This window comes from Pollicipes pollicipes, unplaced genomic scaffold, assembly GCF_011947565.3.
Source record: "Pollicipes pollicipes isolate AB1234 unplaced genomic scaffold, Ppol_2.1 Scaffold_6052;HRSCAF=7182_pilon_pilon_pilon, whole genome shotgun sequence".
NCBI classification, from domain to species: domain Eukaryota; kingdom Metazoa; phylum Arthropoda; class Thecostraca; order Pollicipedomorpha; family Pollicipedidae; genus Pollicipes; species Pollicipes pollicipes.
Window position 1 is genome coordinate 17,621,224 of NW_023596805.1, and position 21,182 is coordinate 17,642,405.

Consider the following 21,182-nt stretch of genomic DNA (forward strand, 5'->3'; position numbering starts at 1 on the left):
GTTGGAAACGCCTTAGACCAATGTGGAGGGCCCATGAGCATATCGCAAGTGTGTCGGTGTGTTAGCCGAGACCCACGTAAAGGGCCCCTGAGCAACCGAGGATACCCCAGCTGGTTAAGATGTGGGACCCCGGCTATAGCTCACATAACCTTTCTGGCGAATGGAGAGAATCCATGGAGGGGCCCGTGATTGACAAGAGTTCCCCGGTACGCTAACAGGAAGGGCCTCAACAACAGCACAGGGCCCTCCGAGCAAATGCAAAAGAATGGAGGACAACGTGGAATGTTCCTTAATGATAAAAATGATCCTAGAAGTGGGTATATAGGTCCCCGGTAAACGGCATGGCCCGTTAGACGGAGAAATGGGCTTGAAATTTCCAGTTCACAACTTTTAAATCATTGAACAACTGTTTAACTTCTCATAGACCCTTCACTTTTGCTTACAACTGTTCTTGGAACTGTCGCATGGAAGTCCAGAGATGCCCAGGTTCGTTGCGTTTTGTGTTCAAAAAGAAGCTCCGCCTATTCGGCCGGCTATGGGCCCCCTCGGAGCCAATCAGCCCCATTGAGGCCCGAGGGGGGGGGAGCATGGTCCCGTGCCCCTCCCCTGGATCCGCCCGTGCTGTCTACCAACCTATCGTGGTAATAGCTGGATTGCGGACATTTTGAGAGATCACGGCGAGCCTGATGTGGACGCACACTGAGCAATGCATTAGTGGCTTGTACAATTTGACTGCCGGAATATTGCAATATTCGGGCAGCCTTTTAGAACAACTTGCTGATGAATGACCGGCTGAGGATGCGGCCGGCCTGGGATTCCCCCCCCCCCCCCGAAAGGGGGGGAGGGAGGTTGTGACGTGTGCCTTCATGTAACGAAAGGCGGCATACAGCAGGCTTCGGAAGACGGCTCATAACAGGCCTCGGAAGACCCGCGGCGGACGGGTGGCGATGGCACGGCAGTATGGAGACTGAAGTCGCTAAGCGGGCCCCGGCGGCATGAAGCCGGCACCCTTCGGCGGGGTGACGTTTGGGATGAGGTCGCCACCGGCTGCGCGACAGGGGCGCCGCGGCGGCGCTCGTGGCCGAATCAGCCACGTGAGGCCTATCCGGGAGGGAGCACAACGGGTTGCGGTGTGAACGAGTGACGTCGTTGTCAAGGTCAAACGTGGGAGCCAGTCGCCATCCGGCGTGAGCACGCCGACGGCCGGCCCAACAGCCGCGCTGGGGCGTTAGGCTGCGCATGCAGACAGGGGCGTAGCCAGCGTTTTATGAGGCGAGGGCCCGGAACGCGCTGAGATGCGTCACGCCGATGTTTACCTTTTTTAGGAGCTCTCTGTGGTGAGAAACGAAAAACCCGGTCATGAAGAGGGAAGGGGGCGCGCAGCTCCCGCCCCCTTGGCTTCGCCCCTGCGCACAGATTAGCAGGGCCGAGATTGTGATAGAGCACGGGCGTGACCAGACTGCATTTTTGTAAATTGTGGGGTGTGTATTAGTTTTCCTTGCTCTTCATAAGGATTCGGGTAGGCATGCTGTTTCCATGACCGAGTCCCCGGGTGGGGGAGGGGGATGGGCAGGGGTTCGAGGCCGTGTGCCATGTGTCTCGGGAGCGAGTGGTGTGAGTGGGCCCCGGTGAGGGGGTGCGCCGAGGGTGGGCGTGGAAGGGTACTGAGTGCATGAGGAGTGAGAGGCGTAGTTGAGAACAAGAGCATGTGATCACGGCTCCAGCGAGTTCCTCTGAAGTAAAATGCAGCTGTTGTGGGTGGCAAATCCAGATGGAGGCGTAGAGCTCTGCCCCCCCCCCCCCCCTCTCCCGCCCTGGGCGGAATGGGCGCCATAATGTCGTGGTAAAGGACACCAAACTCCTCATTTTTGGTGCACATGTTATGTATGTTAAAGATGCACCAGAGTTCAGGGGCCCCGCGAACGGTCCCAACTTTTCAAGTTCAACATAAAAACTTCGCCTCTGGAAATAACGTGGGCTAAATCCGGGGCACCATTTCGGTGGAGGACACTCTGCCGCTTAGAAAACGCGAATCTCAGCACAAATTGACAGAAATCCGGGGGCTTCTCTGTGAAGGGGGGAGGGGCGGCACGGGCGTCAAGTTTCAGGGAACACCACAATGAAACGTGGCCCTCCACTAGACCAAGCTCTGGATGCGCCCCTGGCTGTTATGCAGTGTTTTAAAGACCTTGGACGCAAAACATCAGTGTTTTGGGGGGGGGGAGGGGGCATGAGCGTTAAATGGACCCTTTCCCGGTAACGAATCACTTCATGTCATTCGTTGAACGCAATCACTGATAAAGTGGTGGGTGAAAAATAGTGACTGGCGGCGCGCAGCCGTGACTGATCGAACGCTCCGTACATGACGCCCGGCCGGTGCTGTCATCGGGCCCACTGACCAGTCAACTACAGCCGTACATGACGCCCGGCCGGTGATGTCATCGGGCCCACTGATCAGTCAGCCGCAGCCGTACATGACGCCCGGCCGGTGCTGTCATCGGGTCCACTGACCACTCAGCAACGGGGCTCACTGCGATATATGATGTCCGCTTCGCTGGAGCTGGCAGCTGGCGGTGTCTAACAAGGTGCTTAGTATTATCCGGCTTGTAAACCGACCAATGACCTATTCTGAAATGTTGTCCTTTGCACATGGATAGCGCTGGTGCGTCCTCTTCACCATTACGGTCCCGTGTCTTCAGGATGGAGTTTGCTAACGCTGAGATTTTAAGACCGGATAGCTTGTGCTCCCCTCGTGGTCGAACCCGAATCTGCCATTTAAATTTACAAACCACTCACGGTTCCTGGATCTGGTCATGCCATGTTTCAGTCAACTGTTGTGTTGCCAATATGAATAAACCAGTGACGTTTCACAGTACCAAGGTCCTAAAACAACCAGAGTACTATTATTTCTGGCTGCACGTGGCATTTTTAGCGGTCTGTATGTAGACAAAGAAAGCACAATGAATTGAAAAGTCGTGACCAGATTCAAGCAACTTGAAAGTCCACAGCCAACTGCATATGTGGATACCATTCTGTGGTGCGAAGACTGTTTCATGTGAAGTACGCTATTCGATAGCGGTGCTGTGATCATCGTTTACACGCACCCGGGTTGGGGTCAATTTGCCCCCCCCCCCCCTAAGGTTTTCTTGTATGATTTCTGAACGGCGCGGTGTAGCGGTGCCAAACGTTGCATAGCTGTAGACCATTGAATAGCGGATCGTTTGGGGTCAGAAATTTGGGTGTAACTTTTAAGGTCGCGGATCTACGGTATGTCAAAATCAGGTCATGGATTTGTTGAAAGCAATTTCTAGAGGAGCGTTGAATCTGGTGCAACAACGGGATGTTAAACGAAGCCACACATCTCTGAAATGCTTTCTGATTCAGCACAACAATTGAATGAACGAATTCCGTTGACCTACGGCCAGTGATGAAAGTTAGACCAATATCAAAACCAACCTGTTTCTTTTTTGTCTATGGCTTGCTGTGTGGGGTAGTTTCTGGTGCTTATTTTGAGTTTAGTGATAACAGGAACCGCATTATAAATTTTCCATGGACTTTTTAAAGATCATAATAGGCCATTGATTTAAGATGATCCAATTCAACGTTGTTATTTTTCGAACATATTGCCTGGCGTAATCCTCAGCGCTTATTTAAATGAAAAAGTCAATGTAGTCTTGTGGGATTTGTGTTAATATGACCTTGCAAAGGTCAACCAAGGTCACAGACCCTAAAAACTACTAATAATGTTTTGCTTAGAACAGGCATTTAGGTTTACGGTGGTCGCATAAGAAGCTGTGGGGCACTCTGGACACCAATCTGGAGTATAACCTTGTTTGACCTTATTTGACCCGAAGTTTATGACCTAGAAACTTCAAGTTTCGACGCAAGTGAGCTCATGTACAGGACGAAAACCGTGTGCATTTTATGTTTCTAGCTCCCTTAGTTTCTGGGTTATCATTGGGTCATATTGACCCCCGTCACATGAGCAAAGGGTATTCAACCGGTCACTCGGGCGCGTGTTACTGTAAGGCGTCGTATTGATCTATCCGTAAGTAAAGTTTCTTATGTTTTGTCGTTTTCAACCCTCTTTGTCCTGGTTTCGCACTAGTTTCGCTGGGTCATAACGCTGCCAACTGGCTACCCTGTGTTAATCGAAATTCGTCTCAAATAGGGAACATCCGTATGACGCCTATTTGAACTAGACGTGCGAAACAAAGACTGGCGCGTGGCTTGCGATAAGAAGAAGCCAACAGTGCCTGATTTTAAGGTCTTCAAACAGGACACACTTGAGCGTGATTTGCCAACACCTCCGAGCTTAACGTTACGCTGTCCAAACACGACCCGTTCCCCTTGTAACGCTTTTGGTGCGCTTCTTCAAAACCCCTCATCCCCTCCATACGTTAGTTATGATATGGGCAGTGAGCTAGAATCGCTTTGAACCAGGGTGGGAGTGAAAATTTCATCCGAAAAAGACAGTCCGGGAGAGAAAAATTCAAGTTACAAAATATGGCATGGACATAATATCATAAGCATGACGAAACTGCTTTGTTTTTAACGTCTTAGGCCATTACAGTGAAACAGAATACATTGAAGCATAGCAACTGCATGACAGTGATGAGCAGAAAAATGCAGCAACACCAATAATTTAATGCTGCATTTCGCACTTGCCTTCCACTTTTTACACCAAACAAAGCAAAGGAATTAAACAACAAAATGACAAAAGAAAATTCAACAAGCATAAAGTACTCAGACAAAAAACCTTGGACTGCTACACATCAGCCCATCACCAAGTCAAAACAGCAATACACATACCTCTGGCTTCTGTTAAGGTGGGATCAGGGAGAGCAAACATTTCGTCATTGTTTCTTGCAAAATATCATTGCTTATTTCAATGAAAATAGCCTAACTATGCCTAACCTAAAGTGGCCTTACTTCATCTCACCCTGTCTAACCTGTTTATATCACAGCAGCAGCTGTGAGTTACCGATTCTTGCAAATTCCTGTTGCCACTTGCTATGCATTAACCAACTTAAACTAACTTAGAGTAGCCCACATGTTGAACATCATCTCAACTCACCGATCTGTTGACAGCAGCACTTGTGATAAAAAAACATGATAAAGCTAATTTTTGGCTGGTTTCAACTTGCATTTTTATTCAGTTCATTTATGTATGCTTGTTGACATCAGACAGTTTGTTGTAGTCAGTTTTTTATGCCGTTACCCAAGAACAGGTAACCAGGAGTGCCCCTCCCTCAATCCCAGGGACGCAGTAAACCGTACGTTAACACCAGAAAACATAAAATCAAGTCGCGGCACTCCCAGCTAAGAAGACGAAACAAACGTAAAATGACAGGCGAAGAGGTGGTGCAGACCCGAAGGAATTATGTTATGTGATAGGTAGGGAAAAATCATAGATATGTGATAGGTAGGGAAATATCATATATATGTGATAGGTAGGGAAAAATCATAGATGAGAAGGCTTAAAGTAGTCATTAGCCAAAGCCAGCTAATGGCAGCCCGCTATAACCGCCCAATAAACTACATCCACTCCATTCACCGTGTTAGTAAGGGCTATACAGTCACACAAGTCGGAGGGGGCAATTACGTGGTCATTTTTGTGCTTGGTTTTGAGCTGGATGTCCAGGGAGTCCACCCAGCTAAGCAGAGCTTGTTGCTGGGAGAACTCCCGGAGCCAGCGCCGTGAATTTGGGTATATGTGCATGACTTTATATCAGAAATTGATTATGAAACATGAAGGAGGTCAAATATGAAGTGCGTTGGATATGTACAGCACGAAGGATTGCAATGTCTTCAGATTTGTTGGTTACGTTAATATGTACTCACGAAATGCTTGCGGATGATGTTCTTAACGATGGTTTTTGATACAGGGATATCAGTGATTCTTGGAAAATATGAAACCATAATGTCGTTCCGCAGAAGTTGGTAACACACTCAAAACACTTTAAATCAGTTTGAACAACAAATTTTTGATGCCACGGTTAACCTATGTCAAGGGCAATAATGGGTGTGCTCCACAAAGCAAGCTCTCTTCTCCAAAAGTAACACGACTTTCAGATGACCACGGCAGTATTGCTGCTTGCCTTTTCAGCTGCAGCAAAGACATCCATTTAGGCTTGTTTGTTCATATTTAATGAAAAAGTTTGAGATGTTAACTTAATATTTGAAATGGGATGGTCTGACTTTGAGTTACGTACTAATATTTAACTCATATTAGAATTGCTATGCAGCTTATAGTATCCCTGTGTTCAAAATATAGTGCATATATGCAGTACAGTCATTTGCCAGTCAGCAAACCATGACAACTATAGAAAACATCTGCTTAAAAAAGCCATGAGGGACGACCTCAAGAAATTTGGGGTAAATAATCAAGAATATGAACAAATTAAGTCCATTGCAGACCTTGTGGCATCATAATTTGTCTTATGACAAAACTCGATGGATTTAAACAGAAAATGACTATCTCTGGTTACAAATCATGCGATAAAAGCGGGTAAAGTCCTGGTCCCCAAAACAAAAAGTCAGTACCACCGTATGTACAGTTTGATGACAGACAGAGTCATCCCACTCATCAATATAAATATCACCAATAGACAAATATGAATATCAGTCACCTCCACCGACCCGCAAGATAAAAATGCGAAACAAGTAAGAGGTGTGCATGATGCACATTTCCGGAGGGCAGAATTTCGCCATTACTTCTGTATTGCCCGCGTCAGGTCTATCCCAAAGCTCTATATGACAGCATAAGGATAGCCTTGTCAGGTAGCCTGGTGAGTTAGACACTTGAAAGGCCTAGATTTATTATTATCGAGCAACGCCATGAACCAAAAAATGTCTAACCGAGGGCTTAACAGGACAAAAATGGCGGCGAAAATTAGTTCCGTGCTTCAAATTGTCTCTTTCATTCCCTGTGAATTGTTCACGCTGGGATGCATGTCAAACATGTTTGGGCGGCTGGCGAATTAATCCAATTTATGCATGAAGTACGTACGTATGAAGTACGTACAAGTTTGCAGTTGGAGCATATTGCATAGAAATTGATCAACATTTTAAGCAGCAGATGGTATTTCTAAATGCAATGGGAAAGAGAAAAAAAAAGAATAAGTGGTATCACACTCGTATGATCCAAGAAAAACGAAAGTAGTTAAATAAATATTAAGACTGATACTTTTGTGGAACATTTTTGTTTTCAGCCGATTTGACTTAAAATATGTTAAAATAAATGCTCAAATGGTGCTCTTCGTCTTGCAAATTTTATTTACAAGACATTTCTTGAATTTTTCACTCCTGTATTTCGGGAGTGATGCAATTTAATGGTCAGATTTTTCAGGTAAAAGAAAAACGTAAATCAAAAATCTCTACTAGGCCTTGCTGGTCTTTGCACCAGGCTCTGCTTTCGTGGTGTGGTGGTGGGACAAAAAAAAATTGGGGGTGCGTGAAAACCTTGCATTTGGCACACTGCTGCCGATTGTGATGCATTTTGTAAACAAGCCAAACTTGATGCGTGCAAGCGGCTGGAGTCGCTTAGGGGGTCTTGGGCTTGAAGGCACCTGCCGCCCTTGCTTTCTGCACACATAGACATGGTTCAGATGTAGGTGCGGCAGGACATAGCCATAGGTGTCCAGGTTCTGTGGAGCCTTGTTTATACTTGGTGGTTTCAAGTAAGCTCGGTTTTTGATGACATCTGAAAACCTCAGAAAGGGAAATATGGGTTTGGCATGTACGATTATACAATGTTAGGCAGGAGTGAAAATTTCACATAAAATATGGGGAAAAGAAGTGAAAAATTCCTCCTCGTGGGGTGTTGCTTTACACCCAAAGTCAGCAATTCGAGAACGCTGGATATGGGTGGCCGAAGCTCGGAACAATACGAAATAGGTTCTTACCCCACTTTTCCTCGCATAGTGGGGCTTGGACAACCTTTAAGTTTACGTGTCAACATGTAGTACGTAGGAGTAATGTAGTATCTGGTCATTTCTGGCTCGCAATTTATAACATCCGGCCGTTGGATTTGGAATCTTCGGTACATGAACTTAACCGACTTTGATCACTGTTTCGTCAACCGCAACGATCTCAAGACATTGAAGCGACATTGAGAAAGTCTACGCGAGGTTAGTCGCATTAATTTAATGTCAATGTTCTTATCATTTCCAGCGGTTTTTTGTGCTAAACGACAGAATGCGTCAATACCCCACTATTCAGATTAATGGTCCAATGTCCACACTATCGTCTGTATTATAATGGTATCTGGGCGTCGATATGTGCATCAAGGCCAAATATCGACATGATGCCCGTGACCACACGCTCGCTGGTTAAGATCACGGTGACACAGTGGGCATTTGTTATTATAGAGCTGGACCACATCACGACGTGAGGCTCTGTACCGGGTCACCATCCGTCGGTCTCAGCCTCTTCTCCTACAGCCCCACTTCCTGCAGCAGCGTCGGCCACAGGGTCTGTAGCATCGCCTGCACGACGGTCTAATGACACGCAGCCTCCCGTCCTTCTTGGCCGCTCGGCGAGTGATTGCAGACAGGTGTGCCGTGGCCTACCGGAGGGAACGACCGGCACGGTCTGGTGAGCCGCCGAGGTCAGAGGTCTCTGGTGACCTGTCAGCGATCAGTGATCGCCAATGACCAGTGACATCGCTTCGCGCGGCTCTCCGTCACTCGCGCCCCCTTCCGAGAGAATGGCGAGGGGGCGAGGCTTGCGATGGTGTTGGACGCGGTCCGCGGGCAGATGCGAACGCACCCGCAACCGGGCAGATAGTTATTACGTCGGTTGGGGCTGAAGCACGATGGGACGTTTACACAGAGTCGGTCCCAAATTTCGAGAGCTGTACGGTGCCAGAAATCATTGATGCCCTCTGAACTCGTGGGCGTCAGGTGTTATGGAGTCTTAAGATGGACTAGATGATGATGACTGTTAAGTGGGCAAAACCCTGCACACATCTAAATACCCCACGCGAGGACGATAGTGCGATGAATCGTTGCATCCGTAAGTCTAGTACAGCGTCTTAATCTTTCCGTAAACCTAGAGCTAGTCACTCATTGCATTTCGCTCAAAGCCTGCGGCTGGTTTTATCTCACCGGTGAGAGAAGGCTGCATACGATGCCTAGTAGAAAGATCAACATTATCACGTTTTTCAGGCGCATTGTTCTTGCTTTCCCTCAACTGTCACGTAATGCGATCGTCAGATGTTGATCTATGTGGCGGCCTCCTGTCCTCCGTTGTCCGTCCTCTCGTCCTCCGTTGGCCTTCCCCTCCTGTCCTCCTTTGCCCGTCTTCTCCTGGCCTTGGTTGGCAGTCTTCTCCTGTCTTCTGTTGGCAGTCGTTTCCCGTCCCTCTGATGATGTCTTGCCGTCGCTGTGCTGTTCGGTTTCTGCACACACTCCTCCGCCCTGTTCTCCTCGTGGCCTCTCGCTGCTGTGTCCTTCGCCCTGTTGTCCTCGTGTCCCTAGTCGTCACTGTGGTCCTCCCCAGTCTGCCGGTCACCTGGAAGGCGGCGGCCGGTGGCAGCAGTGTCGCGCCCAGCGGCCGGTCCGGCCCTATATAGCCGTATGGTAATCGGCGCCCGGCTGCAGCCAACAGCAGACGCCAGACAATGTCGCTGAAGTCCCGCCAGGTGCGGGGTTTGGCTCCGCGTGTCATGACGTGCTGGCAAAAGTACTGGAAAATAAAAATACGATCGTATACAAATTTAGTGTGTGCACAAATTTAATCACAGTAGCTACCTAAATAATTCAGCACGCTATCTATAGCCTTTTGTTGTCAAGGGCCTCCTCGTCGGTCAAGGTATGAGACCAGATATTTCTGGATCGTTCTGTGTTCGAGATCAATCGACACGAACAAGGACCGGCCCATCAGTCATGGTAAGTGCAAGTCTTCAGACGGAGCAGAAGCGGGAGCGGCCTCGTCAGCATCAGTCCCGTGTCCCTAGGATAAAGTTTGTTGACACTGAAATTGTGGGACCGTATGATATGTGTTCCTGCCGCTTCCCTCTGCGTGGTACCTGTTCCCGCCCCTGTGTTTCCGCCGTTTCCCTCGGCGTGGTGCCTGTTCCCGCCCTCGTGTTGCTGCCGCTTCCCTCGGCGTGGTGCCTGTTCCCGCCCTCGTGTTGCTGCCGCTTCCCTCGGCGTGGTACCTGTTCCCGCCCCTGTGTTTCTGCCGCTTCCCTCAGCGTGGTACCTGTTTCCGCCACTGGCAGCTCCGAGCCCCGCGTGCTTCACAGGACCAGTAATAACGATTGCCTGTAGTATTTTGTCGGTCTCTGGATAAAGTAACTCAAGTATTCAATTCCTACGTGTTCTGTCTGCTCGCGCTCCCTTCAGTCAGACCGCGGTCATTCAAACCAGACACGAGCGCTGTGAGACGGTAACTGTCTTAACACGCGAGGCGAGCAGGCGGCGCCGACCCCGGTGGGCGGCGCCCCAGGAAGTACGTTGCCGGTCGGGGCAGCGGCGCACCGAGGTACAGCAGCACTGGTGGCGCGAGCAGGGGCGGACCAAGGCGCACGCCAGTAACATCACGATACACAGAGTAAATTGAAAGGCCGTAACCTGAGGTTAGCCTTACCTTTCAACTGCACAGTTGTCCATCACCCCGTGGCACGAAAGCTGTTAATGGCCTCGTTCCTGCACAGTATGTTACATTAGGACGACCCTTGGACTTTGGTATCGTTACCAAGATGAAATATTGGCATTATGCCCGCAGTTAGGTGACGCCGGTTCGTTATTGTATCGAGCGACAGGCATACCCGCTCGTTGTTTCATATCACGGTGACACCGCCGATGTTCGTTGTTATAAAACAGGGCCGCATCGCGACGTGAGGCCCCGTACCGGGTCACCATCCGTCGGTCTCAACCTCTTCTCCGACAGAACCACTTCCTGCAGCAGCGGCGACCACAGGGTCTGTAACACCACCTGCACGTCGGTCTGATGACCTTGTGGAAGACCGCCTTACCCGTAGGCAGCAGCTGTGGCCTGACCTGCCGAAGAGGACCACCAGCGTCATCTGATGTAGTCGTCTGATCTAGTCGTCTGATCTAGTCGTCTCATATGATGCTCAGCATCGCTCGAAAGTTACTCCTACCGTCTCCCGTTGTGGACCAGGAAAGCACGCTGAACAGACAGACGCTTGGCATTTTGCTCAAAGGTTGACGGTAGTTTTAGCTCACCGGTAGAAGAAAGCTGCATACGATGCCCAGTAGAAAGGCCAGAGTGATCACGTTTCTTAGGCGCATTGTTCGTGCTCTTCCTAGACTATCACACGCTGCGATTGTCAGATGCCTGGCGGCCTCCTGCCCTCCGTTGGCAGTCCTCTCCGTTCTTCCGTTGGCAGTCCTTTCCCGTCCCGTTGCTGGCAGTACTCTTCTATCCTCCGTTGGCAGTCATCTTCTGTCACTGTATCGGCAGTCCCCCTGTCCTCTGTAGGCAGTCCTCTCCTGTTCTTCGTTGACAGTGCTCTCCTGTTTTTCGTTGGCAATCTTCTTCTGTCTTCTGTTGGCAGTCGTTTCCCGTCCCTCTGATGATGTCTTGCCGTCGCTGTGCTGTTCGGTTTCTGCACACACTCCTCCGCCTTGCTGTCCTCGTGTCCTGTCGCTGCTGCGTCCTTCGCCCTGTTGTCCTCGTGTCCCTAGTCGTCACTGTGGTCCTCCCCAGTCTGCCGGTCACCTGGAAGGCGGCGGCCGGTGGCAGCAGTGTCGCGCCCAGCGGCCGGTCCGGCCCTATATAGCCGTATGGTAATCGGCGCCCGGCTGCAGCCAACGGCAGACGATCGACTCTTCGACCTCCGTCTGTGTTGACATGCTGCCTGCTGGTCGGGACGCGCGCCATAAACCGCCACACTGACCGCCTTCAAAAACTGCTGAGGCTCCTCCGTCGGCGGATTGGCTCCGTCCGTAACAAAGCCGCGTAAACAAACAAAGCCGCGTAAGTGTAAGCTACTTCATGTCACTCGGAAGGTTTTGTCCGGGGGCAAAGGCAAGTAGAAGAAAAAGCAGCGTGGCTGCTCAATTATTTATTAAACACAGACGACACAAGCCCGCACAATACAATGTTGATATCAGGACTGCTTCATTATCGGAAGCTGCTTCCTCTTTAGCTCGGTCGATGGATCAGGCCGACACCGTGGCCGCAACAGGGGTTCCCTGGCCCCGCGGCCCTGGCTGCTACCAAGCAGCTGGCTCGGCGGCCAGGCATGACCTTGTCGTGTGATATGGTTTGCTATTCCGGAATAGTCATAAAGAGACAACCCCAGATTTCTTCAATTATTGGGGGAAAGCCCGCACGTTGTTGCCAAATGGTGCGTAGGGCCCTTCGCAAGAGAGAAAGCGTGGACATTTACCATCGTAAAAGGAAAACCACGTAACAATCATGCATAATAATCTAAGATTCGTCGCGTAAGACTTTGAAAAGTAGGTCAAAAACGTTCAGACAAGAGTCGCCTAGGATGACTGTGAGTGTAAAGGGAAGTCTATGTGATTTCTATAGTGTGCGAGTGCGCGTTGCGCACGACGGTGCGTGAGACTAAAAATGCAAAACAGAAAGTGCTCAGCGGTGTATGAAGTGAAGCAGGTTTAGCATGGAGGTGGCAGTGTCTCTTCAAAGGTGCGCAGGTGCGTTAGTGTGGTGCGGCCTATCCGGGCTCCTGTCCGGAGTTCCTCAAGCACGTGTTTTGATGCGCAGTGTTCCAGTGTTGGAGTGGTGGCTGGATGTTGCGCACCGCCGCCATCATCCCCGGTGTCGTCCGTCTGTGCCGCAGACGTTGCTGCGCCTGCGCGTGAACCTGATCTTCTCGGCGCACTCGCACACCTCGTATGTGGCCATCCGACGGAAGCGGTCTGGCCACAGCCTGCGCATGGAGAGCCTGACCGGCGGCCGACTGGAGCGATTGAACCTGGAGGTGCGCGTGCCGACCCCGACGCGTGGCTGACTCTGACTCGGCGTGCCGACCCCGGCGTGCGGCTGACTCTAACTCGGCGTGCCGACCCCGCCGCGCGGCTGACTCTGACTCGGCGTGCCGACCCCCGCGTGCGGCTGACTCTGACTCGGCACCAGCGGGCCGGCTCCAGCCCTGCCCAGCCCAGCCCACCGCAACGGGTCGCGAGGCGCCATTGGTGACTGGTTTTGGGTCCTGCCGTATGTTCACGATTGTCCGGAGGAGTTCATTTAAGAACACTTAGGAAAGGCGTAGTGCTTTGACGTGTGCGAGTGGCGGGTTCTGAGCACTGGTATACGCTGGATGTGAGAGGTCAGAGGGACAGTGGTTTACGTTGGATGTGAGAGGCTAGAGGAGCACTGGTATACGTTGGATGTGAGAGGCCAGAGGATGTGACTCCTGCCCGAGAGATGCCCCTGACCGTGCGCCATACCGCCCGCCTGGCTGACGTTCGCCTGGCTGCCGCAGGACGACAACGTTGTCGAGATCGTCGTGCCCACGTGCTCGTACCGGATGGGTGTGCGGACCATGGGGTACGGTGCTGCCGTCATCGGTGAGAACCGCGGCAGTTGCTTTCGTGTTCCTCGGCAGCGAAGGAGTGTTTGAGAATTTTGGACGTGAATCTATGTCCATATACAACTACGTCTACCCCTAATATACAGTAAATTCAAGGCCGTTAGTGGAAAACTATATATATGTATATATATATATATGTATATATATATATATTATATATATATATATATATATATATATACCATCGCATGATGACGCTCGGCAAAACGTGAGAAGTGGTGCCGGAATGGATGAAACAGTTCCCCTTCGAAAAATGATGTTCTGAACACGATTAATAAATGTGAATTCTTTCACTTATGGAGATAAGTGTATTTGTGCACATGTCCATTAACCTAATTTAGGGCGGTAGTTTTCTTTGCCGACAGTTTACTTTATCTTGACACCCGTAGCGCCGATGTAGGCGTCATCTAGTGTTAGAACCACCTTTTCACCCATTCGTTCAGGGTGTCACTTTACTCCGGCAGATCAGAGAGAATGTATTCAGGGTGTTAATTGACTGGAGGATTGGGAGGGTGTGCGATCAGGGTGGCATTTGACTATGGGTGATCGATATTATAGTCTCAGGTGTGCAGTGCTCTGGTTGCCGTCGTTTATGGCGTGATGTGAGCCCGGCAGATCGGGACGGTGTGTGTTGAGGGCATTATTTGGTTCCGGCAGATCGGGAGAGTGTGTGTTCAGGACGTTACTTGGTTCCGGCAGATCGGGAGGGTGTGTGTTTAGGGCGTTACTCGGTTCCGTCAGATCGGGAGGGTGCGTGTTCAGGACGTTACCTTGGCTCCGGCAGATCGGGAGGGTGTGTGTTCAGGGCGTTGATTGGCTTCGGCAGATCGGGAGGGTGTGTGTTCAGGACGTTACTTGGCTCCGGCAGATCGGGAGGGTGGTCTCAGCTACGCCGTGCTCTGGCTGCCGTCTCGCTTCAAGCATTTACACATCTACCTGGCCGTACTGCTATGCGTGTGCGTCGTGCTCACCGCCTACCTCTGCAACCGACGGGGCGACCGACGACGCAGTATTCACCGCAGCAAGATGGCCGGCGTCTGAGGCGTCGCGTCAAGATGGCTGCCTTTGGAGGCAAGATGGCCGCCGAGCGAGGCGGGCAGGTGAATTAGCTAAGCGTTACCTGTCATTCGAGCTGGCGCTGCGATAGAGAGTCGAGGGCGGGCTGACGGCTGACGGTTCAGCGGTCAGGTGCGGACCTGATGCTTTCCGCTACTGCCGGGTGAAGTTGGCGCGGTGCAAAATGCGTTGACGCAAGCGTGGTGTGTCTTATAGGTTGGCACGGTTTGCAGCTGCTACAGCCTCAACTGCTGCGTGTGGACAGACACAGAGAGTGGTCTTACAGTTGGATCAGAACTACACTACCATTACCCATCCAAACTGTTTCCATCGGTAAGTTCAGCACACTTTGGCAACACTTGGGCGATGCTGGATGGTCTTCATCCTTCCGGGGGGAGGCTAATCGGCCATTGATGACGTGTTGACGTTGCGAGCTAATGATTGCGAAGCGTTTTTGTGCAGTATGCCAGAGATAGATCCAACCGTCCCAGCAGGCTCAGGTCCGAGCTGGTGGGCTCAGAGCGTTGTGGGTTTGTTGGCCTGAACCATCATTGGCTGTCAGCTATTGCGTTCAGCATCGGAGGATGCTGTCTGCCAGCTGGTAGACGCCACCCACGCTGTGAGAGAGATCCAGACTGACACACCGAGCGATGGGTGCCGGCTCAGTTCCAGCTGGTCGTGAACGGAGCTAAGCGTGAGCAGAATGACGTCTTCACTTGCCTGGGGTCTGCTGGAAGCGCTGCCGGCTGGGTGTGGAGGGTCGAAACCAGAGGTGGAGTTAGCTCCCTGTACCGTGACACCTTTTGGACCTTGCATGTTCTCAAGAGGTTCAACAGGGATTTTTAGCTGTTTTACCGCATCAGGACAATGACGACCTTTAATAATATGCATTCTTGACAGAAGTTTCTGTATATAGTGATGTTACTTATCTTTCGTGCTTCCACTTTCCCTTCCGATGTTCGATGAGCGGAGCGTTGCTGCTGATCCTGATCTCGGTGACTCCGCCCTCCCGGCTGATCGCGGTGCCGTCTGGGAGCTTCGGACACTCCCGACTTTAACGTCTCCGCTGATCCTGATCTCAGCGACTCCGCCGTCCCGGGTGATCGTGGTGCGGTGCGGGGGCTCCGAACACTCCCGATTTTAACGTGTCCGCTGACAGCGCTGGATCGCTAGGTCTTCCCCGTTATATCATGTTTGGTACATTTCATGAGACACATAACTTACAGCTGCTGGCGTCGTGATCTCGCCTGCCAGATGTAGCGGAGAGCTGGACCACAGGGAACAGTGAGGTTCGCGGCCGTGTAGCTGAAGGCATAGGGAGCTCAGACCCCCCCCCCCCCCGGCCCCACCCACCTGCAACATGTTCAGCCGCCGAGACGCTGATAACGGCCGTGTGTGGTTTGCGTCCATGTCAATGGCACCAGAGCTACGTTGCTTCAGCTTTTGCTACAGCCTGCGAACCTAGATTGGCGTGCGTTCACGGAAATATTCCAGCTGCGAACGCGAAGTATCAAACAAACGGACAGGCCCACCATAGCCAGTGCATCGGCGGCCGTATGTGTCGGTCGCGCTCATAAAGGAATGTCTGCTCTAGGTTACAGTTGTGAAAAGATCTCTGCTGAACAAAGCCTCGTTTTATGTTGGCATTTCAGCCCTATCACGTGGAGACAACTCCACGCTGCAAAGGTTCCTTCGAGACTCAGCATAAGTTGTCAAGCTTTTGGCCGCCTTGATTCACCTGGCGGCGTTTGCTGCACTGTTGGTTTGCTGGTTTACCCTTAGATGTTACTAGTGAGCAAGCGGGAGCGAATTCGACGCCTGCATTGCAACATGGGGGGGGGGGGGCATTGCATCTTTGGGGTTGTGTTTTACATGCTTTTCGTTGAGGAAGTTCGGGCTGCAAAGATCAATGGGCGTGCATTTTCTGCCTCAAGTGTACGTCTTTTAAAAATTATGTTGCATTTCCTTGTTGATTTACCGCGCGTCTTTAGTTTTAGTCTTTAGTTTTGCTTCGAATGATTTTCGTGCAAGTTAAAGTTGCATCCTTCCCACCAAGGAAGATGTCTTGAGTTGGTCACGTGGCCCACCAACACTGCTGTATAGGACCTCAATAAGCAACGCCGCGGCGATGTTGGACTGAAGACACGCTCTGTTGAGCAGGCCTACGAGGGCTTGTCCGCGTTTCCACCGTCTCAGTCAATGACTTTCTTCCCACATGCAGAGGCGACGGATTTATCACCGTACTGCTTCACACTCGCAGACCGAGACAGCTGACGTTGACACACATGCTAACGATGACCTTGCCGAACCGGTCCCCCCACCAACGGATGGGAGTGGCCGAGTTTGATATGGTTTACCAAGCGGTGGGTGAATGTCAGCGAGGTAACATGCGTTGGCCGAGCCGGAGCGGACGGGCTTGGGTTGTCATCAGCGTACCGGCTAGTCACCAATGCATGTGTTAGTCTTCACTGTCAAGCACGTACAGCCCGCGTGCTACAACGCAGCGTTCCCGCAGTTTAGTTGGGTTGTGCCACACAACTGGGTAATAGGGACTGGACTCAACTCTAACCAGCAATAAGGCCAAGGTCTGGTTGCTTTGCCAGTGCTAGATAATTACCCAGAATTCGGATGGGCAAAAATCTTATTGGGTAAGGGGATAATCTTCTTGCCAAAAAATTACTCCTCGAATGAAAGCACATGTTTTTTTACTAGCGTTGGGGCCACATGCCTCTCGCCTCCTTCCTTTCCCGGATACGTTCTTGTTTTGAGTCTCGGAGGCAGCTTAAAATAGCCCAGTTCAAGTGCGTTAGCCAGCAATATAGCTTATACAGGCTGCGCACCGTGTTTAAAGAACACTCGCCCGGTAGACCGCATCACTCAGGGACAGCGACGCCACGGTGCTGATCTGTGGGCGGCAGTCTTGTGTCTGTCTCGATGATGGGGCGTCAGACCTTGCCGTACGCCTCCCGCTGCTGCGAGCGCGCCGGCCGGATGACGAAGGCTGACGCGGCCGGCCGGGCATGGCGCGCGGGGCATCGCAGGCACGGCAGGTCAGCTTGTGGAGGCTACGTCTGTGGTCGAGGTTCTCCGCATATTCGGGGAAGGGGGATGTGGTGCGCTAGACAGCGGACCGGCAGCGGTCTGTCTCGCTGTGTTGTCCTGGGGGGGGGGGGGGGGGGCGTGAGACGTGCCGGCCACCGCAGCACCGCCAGCCGTGGCGGCCGGAAAATGTGGAGGATCGGTGACGTGGCCAGATGGACCGAACAAAACACGCATCAACACATACTGCTGGGATTGCGATGACTCTGAGTCAAGTTGTTCCGCTGCCTTGCGTGCCATGCCGAATTCTTAGACCATGCTAGTCACTGGGGCGCACTTCAACTGGCGCACCGCTGCTGTTGTGATGCTACTGAGATGCTCGAGTGTATAAGGGGTATATGCTTACATTCGTTGACTACAGTTGCGGGTGATAACGGCGTCATGAGTAGCGAGGTTGTGGACTGGGCAAGCAGTGAGGCTGATGATGGTGTGTTTTTGTTGGTGTTGGTTCCCGCATGACCTGAATGGCCTTTGTGAGTGTGTGACGCGCCTACCGAAATCGCTTGTTCTCTTATCCTAGCCCTTAGCCGTTGTTGCTCCGTTACTGTACTTGGGAAGCCTGGAGTATGTTACATGGCCATAACTTTTGCCAGGTCGTCGGGTTAAGTTATGCCTCCTTTACATTAACATAACTGTGGTGTCATCTGATTTCCAGCCGCTAGTCGGTGACGAGCTGAATTAAATGGACAGCCCGTCTTAAGTGTTTACTCCGGCGTAATTTACAACTGTGAATGCTAAGGTGTCAACATGCCTTTAATGGCACAGTATACACCTCGAGTTTAATGACGCCAGAGGCGGGTCTCGTGGAGCGCAATGAGCGCAGTGTCGACGTGCGTCAGAGCGCATGAGGCGTGGTGTCGACGGAGGTCAGGGTGCAGGAGCGCAGTGTTGACGGGGTTCAGAGTGCAGGAGCGCAGTTTCAACGGAGTTCAGGATGCAGGAGCGCAGTTGTTGACGGAGGTCAGGTCAGGGCAGAGGAGCGCAGTGTTGACGGAGGGTCAGGAGGCAGGAGCGCAGTGCTAACGTAACGGTATGGCTATGTGTGACTGCATCGTTAAGTTGTATGGCTTATTGGGGTGAAAGCATGGGCACGATTTATCTATGATGTGCCGTCACAACTGCACGGAAAAAATCACCTGAAAATTCACGATCACATGCCTGCTCTTCACGCTGGTTGGAACAGAAAATATCCCTTCCAAGCACTCAGGTCTGCAATTAACGTATGAACGTGTGTGAAACATATTTAGCGTGGATAAGCCGTCTAAAAGACATCCACTTTGTTGGGTGAGCAGCGACTCATCTTGGTAAATCCAATAAGAAGGATAACGCCGATTGGCGTGTACAGCGCCAGTTCAAGAACGCAGGATCACAAGTCGAGCACGAATCGCGGCAGCTAGATAGGTAAATAACCTATTCAGCGATCCTTGATACTATCAAAGATGTCGCAGCAGTTGCGTGTAAATTGGGGACCAGACTGCAGTCTTGCGGTATTTAAGTATTTCGACAGTGCAGAGATATTTATAAATACGACAGAGAAAGAGACAAGACGACTGGCTGGATGCGAGGGGTACGAAAGTTCAAGAAAGTTCTCCAGACATGTTTCGTAGCCATCCAGCAGTCCAAGTTTTGAATTTGCGCGTGCTGACAGCAAATGATGATTTAACGCACCAACGTGAGTGGTTCAGTGACTGGATAGCTCTTACGAAAAGCTTTAGAATAGTAATAACTTTGAAGGTAGATAAGAGCCACATAATTTATATCATCATAAGAGGGTTCAATGCTTGGAGTGTGTAACGTTAAACATACGTTTGGCTGTGGCAAGCACGAAAAACGCCTGCTGGGCATATTCTTGTCCAAATTTTAGCACGCGTCTACGCTAATGAAATCCAGGCTGACATAAGTTGAAGCCTGTCGGATGTTTAAGAAGAACCTTTAGGCTCACTCTCCAGGCGCGTTTCATTAGTCCCTGCTGAACCGTTGCAAAACATATTGGGGCGAAGCTGCCTGCAAAACAATGATTTCACTGGGGAGATTTTGCCGTTTGCTTTGGGAAGCTGGCGGTCTCTGGTGGGAATTACATCCCCTCCCAGGCGTCTCTCGGCCCGTCCCGAGACCCAGCAGGGAACACACAGTTGACCGCAGACAGTACATGATCCTAGGCGTTCTTGCCGAACGCTCGGCGGGGGTCACGGACAGTCGGCTTACCCCGCCCCGGCTCACTCTTCGGCCTGACACTGGCCCTCCTGGTATCCCTCTGCCTGGCGCAGACGGCAGACCAGGGCCTGCTCGGTGGCTTCGGCCTCGGCTACTCTGGCTTTGGACGCTACACGGCTGTGGACGGACTCGGACCGGACGGCCGCTTCAGAGGGTACGCTAGAGGGTACGTGCTCATTTCTACTGTCCAGTTCGGTACGATTCCGGCATGGCAGATTATTTTGATTGTTCCCAGTTTAGGTCTGCCGATTGCTTGACCTCCAGCCAGCTGCATCCGGCGCATGGACTGGAAGCGGCTCAATTTTATTCAATTTAGCTTCTTAATCATCAAGAGTCTTGGCTTCTAAACCAATAATTTGCAAAGAAATGACTGACATAAGCATTGCATTTGATTAGTCACTGAAACCGCGCTGGATGTCGTCTCACTTCGACCAAGTCACCATTGGACTCCATACCGGCAAGGCAGCACCAACGAGACACCTGAAATAACGCAGGAAAAAGTAACAGGAACGTAGCTGGATAACATGGAACATGGAATCAGCACCCAGGGTACATTGGCAAGCATTTCCACACTTCTCTCCCTAGCTTTTATGATGAGGCGTAGGTTGCATGTCTGGCTATGTGGCTGGCTATCTGGCGTCTCATTTTCTTTGAAAATAGTATCTTAATGTGAGTTAAATTTTTTGTAACTGTATAGTCCATTGGATATAATTCTACTTGCGCTTCGCACAAAATCATAGATATTTTATCATAGATCTTCAAGATCTTTTGTTCTTGTAATCTGTCATCTTATGTACCACGATCGTAGCATATGTTTCAATGAGGGTAATTCATTGCAATCATAGTGTACATTAGAACGACAGCATACATGAAAAGCACATTATGTACCACGATGATATCTTTTGAGCAATAACAATTCGTCACAGTTGTAAATCCCGTCATATTTCATGTTTTTTCCATACCCATTGATGCCTGTTGTATTGCTTCTAATCGTTCTGTGGTACATATTTCTCTCATAACTGGTCGTCTTTGTTGTGAAGAGTTGGAGACCAGCTTGTGAACTTACGCATTAAGAATGTATGGAAATTAATTTATTAATAACGCAGTAAGGCTTCTGTGTTATTGGTGGTGAACTCTTCCGTCTACGTTTACATGAACGATTCTTCAGTTCTGTTAATCTGTTGCCATGGAAAACTGCTCTGCCCCCCTGTCCCAGCTGGCGCTACCATTTATTTATTGTAACCAGCAGTCATCACCTACGAGAACGCTAACAATG

At 50.8% G+C, this 21,182-nt stretch overlaps 1 protein-coding gene across 3 annotated transcripts in view; it reads left to right on the forward strand.

Annotated features, from left to right (window-relative positions):
• Mppe (Metallophosphoesterase) overlaps positions 1–17,726 on the forward strand; it is a 31,505-nt gene extending 13,779 nt beyond the window's left edge. For 2 of the 3 annotated variants that reach the window (XM_037227906.1, XM_037227905.1), the window contains exons 7-9: positions 12,785–12,925; positions 13,430–13,514; positions 14,406–17,726. In XM_037227906.1, coding sequence (XP_037083801.1) covers positions 12,785–12,925; positions 13,430–13,514; positions 14,406–14,578 — 399 coding nt within the window. In that variant the 3' untranslated portion in view covers positions 14,579–17,726. The remainder of the gene's footprint in view (positions 1–12,784; positions 12,926–13,429; positions 13,515–14,405) is intronic. The other variant, XR_005094914.1, reaches the window with a different exon arrangement.
• The last annotated feature ends 3,456 nt before the right edge of the window (positions 17,727–21,182 follow it).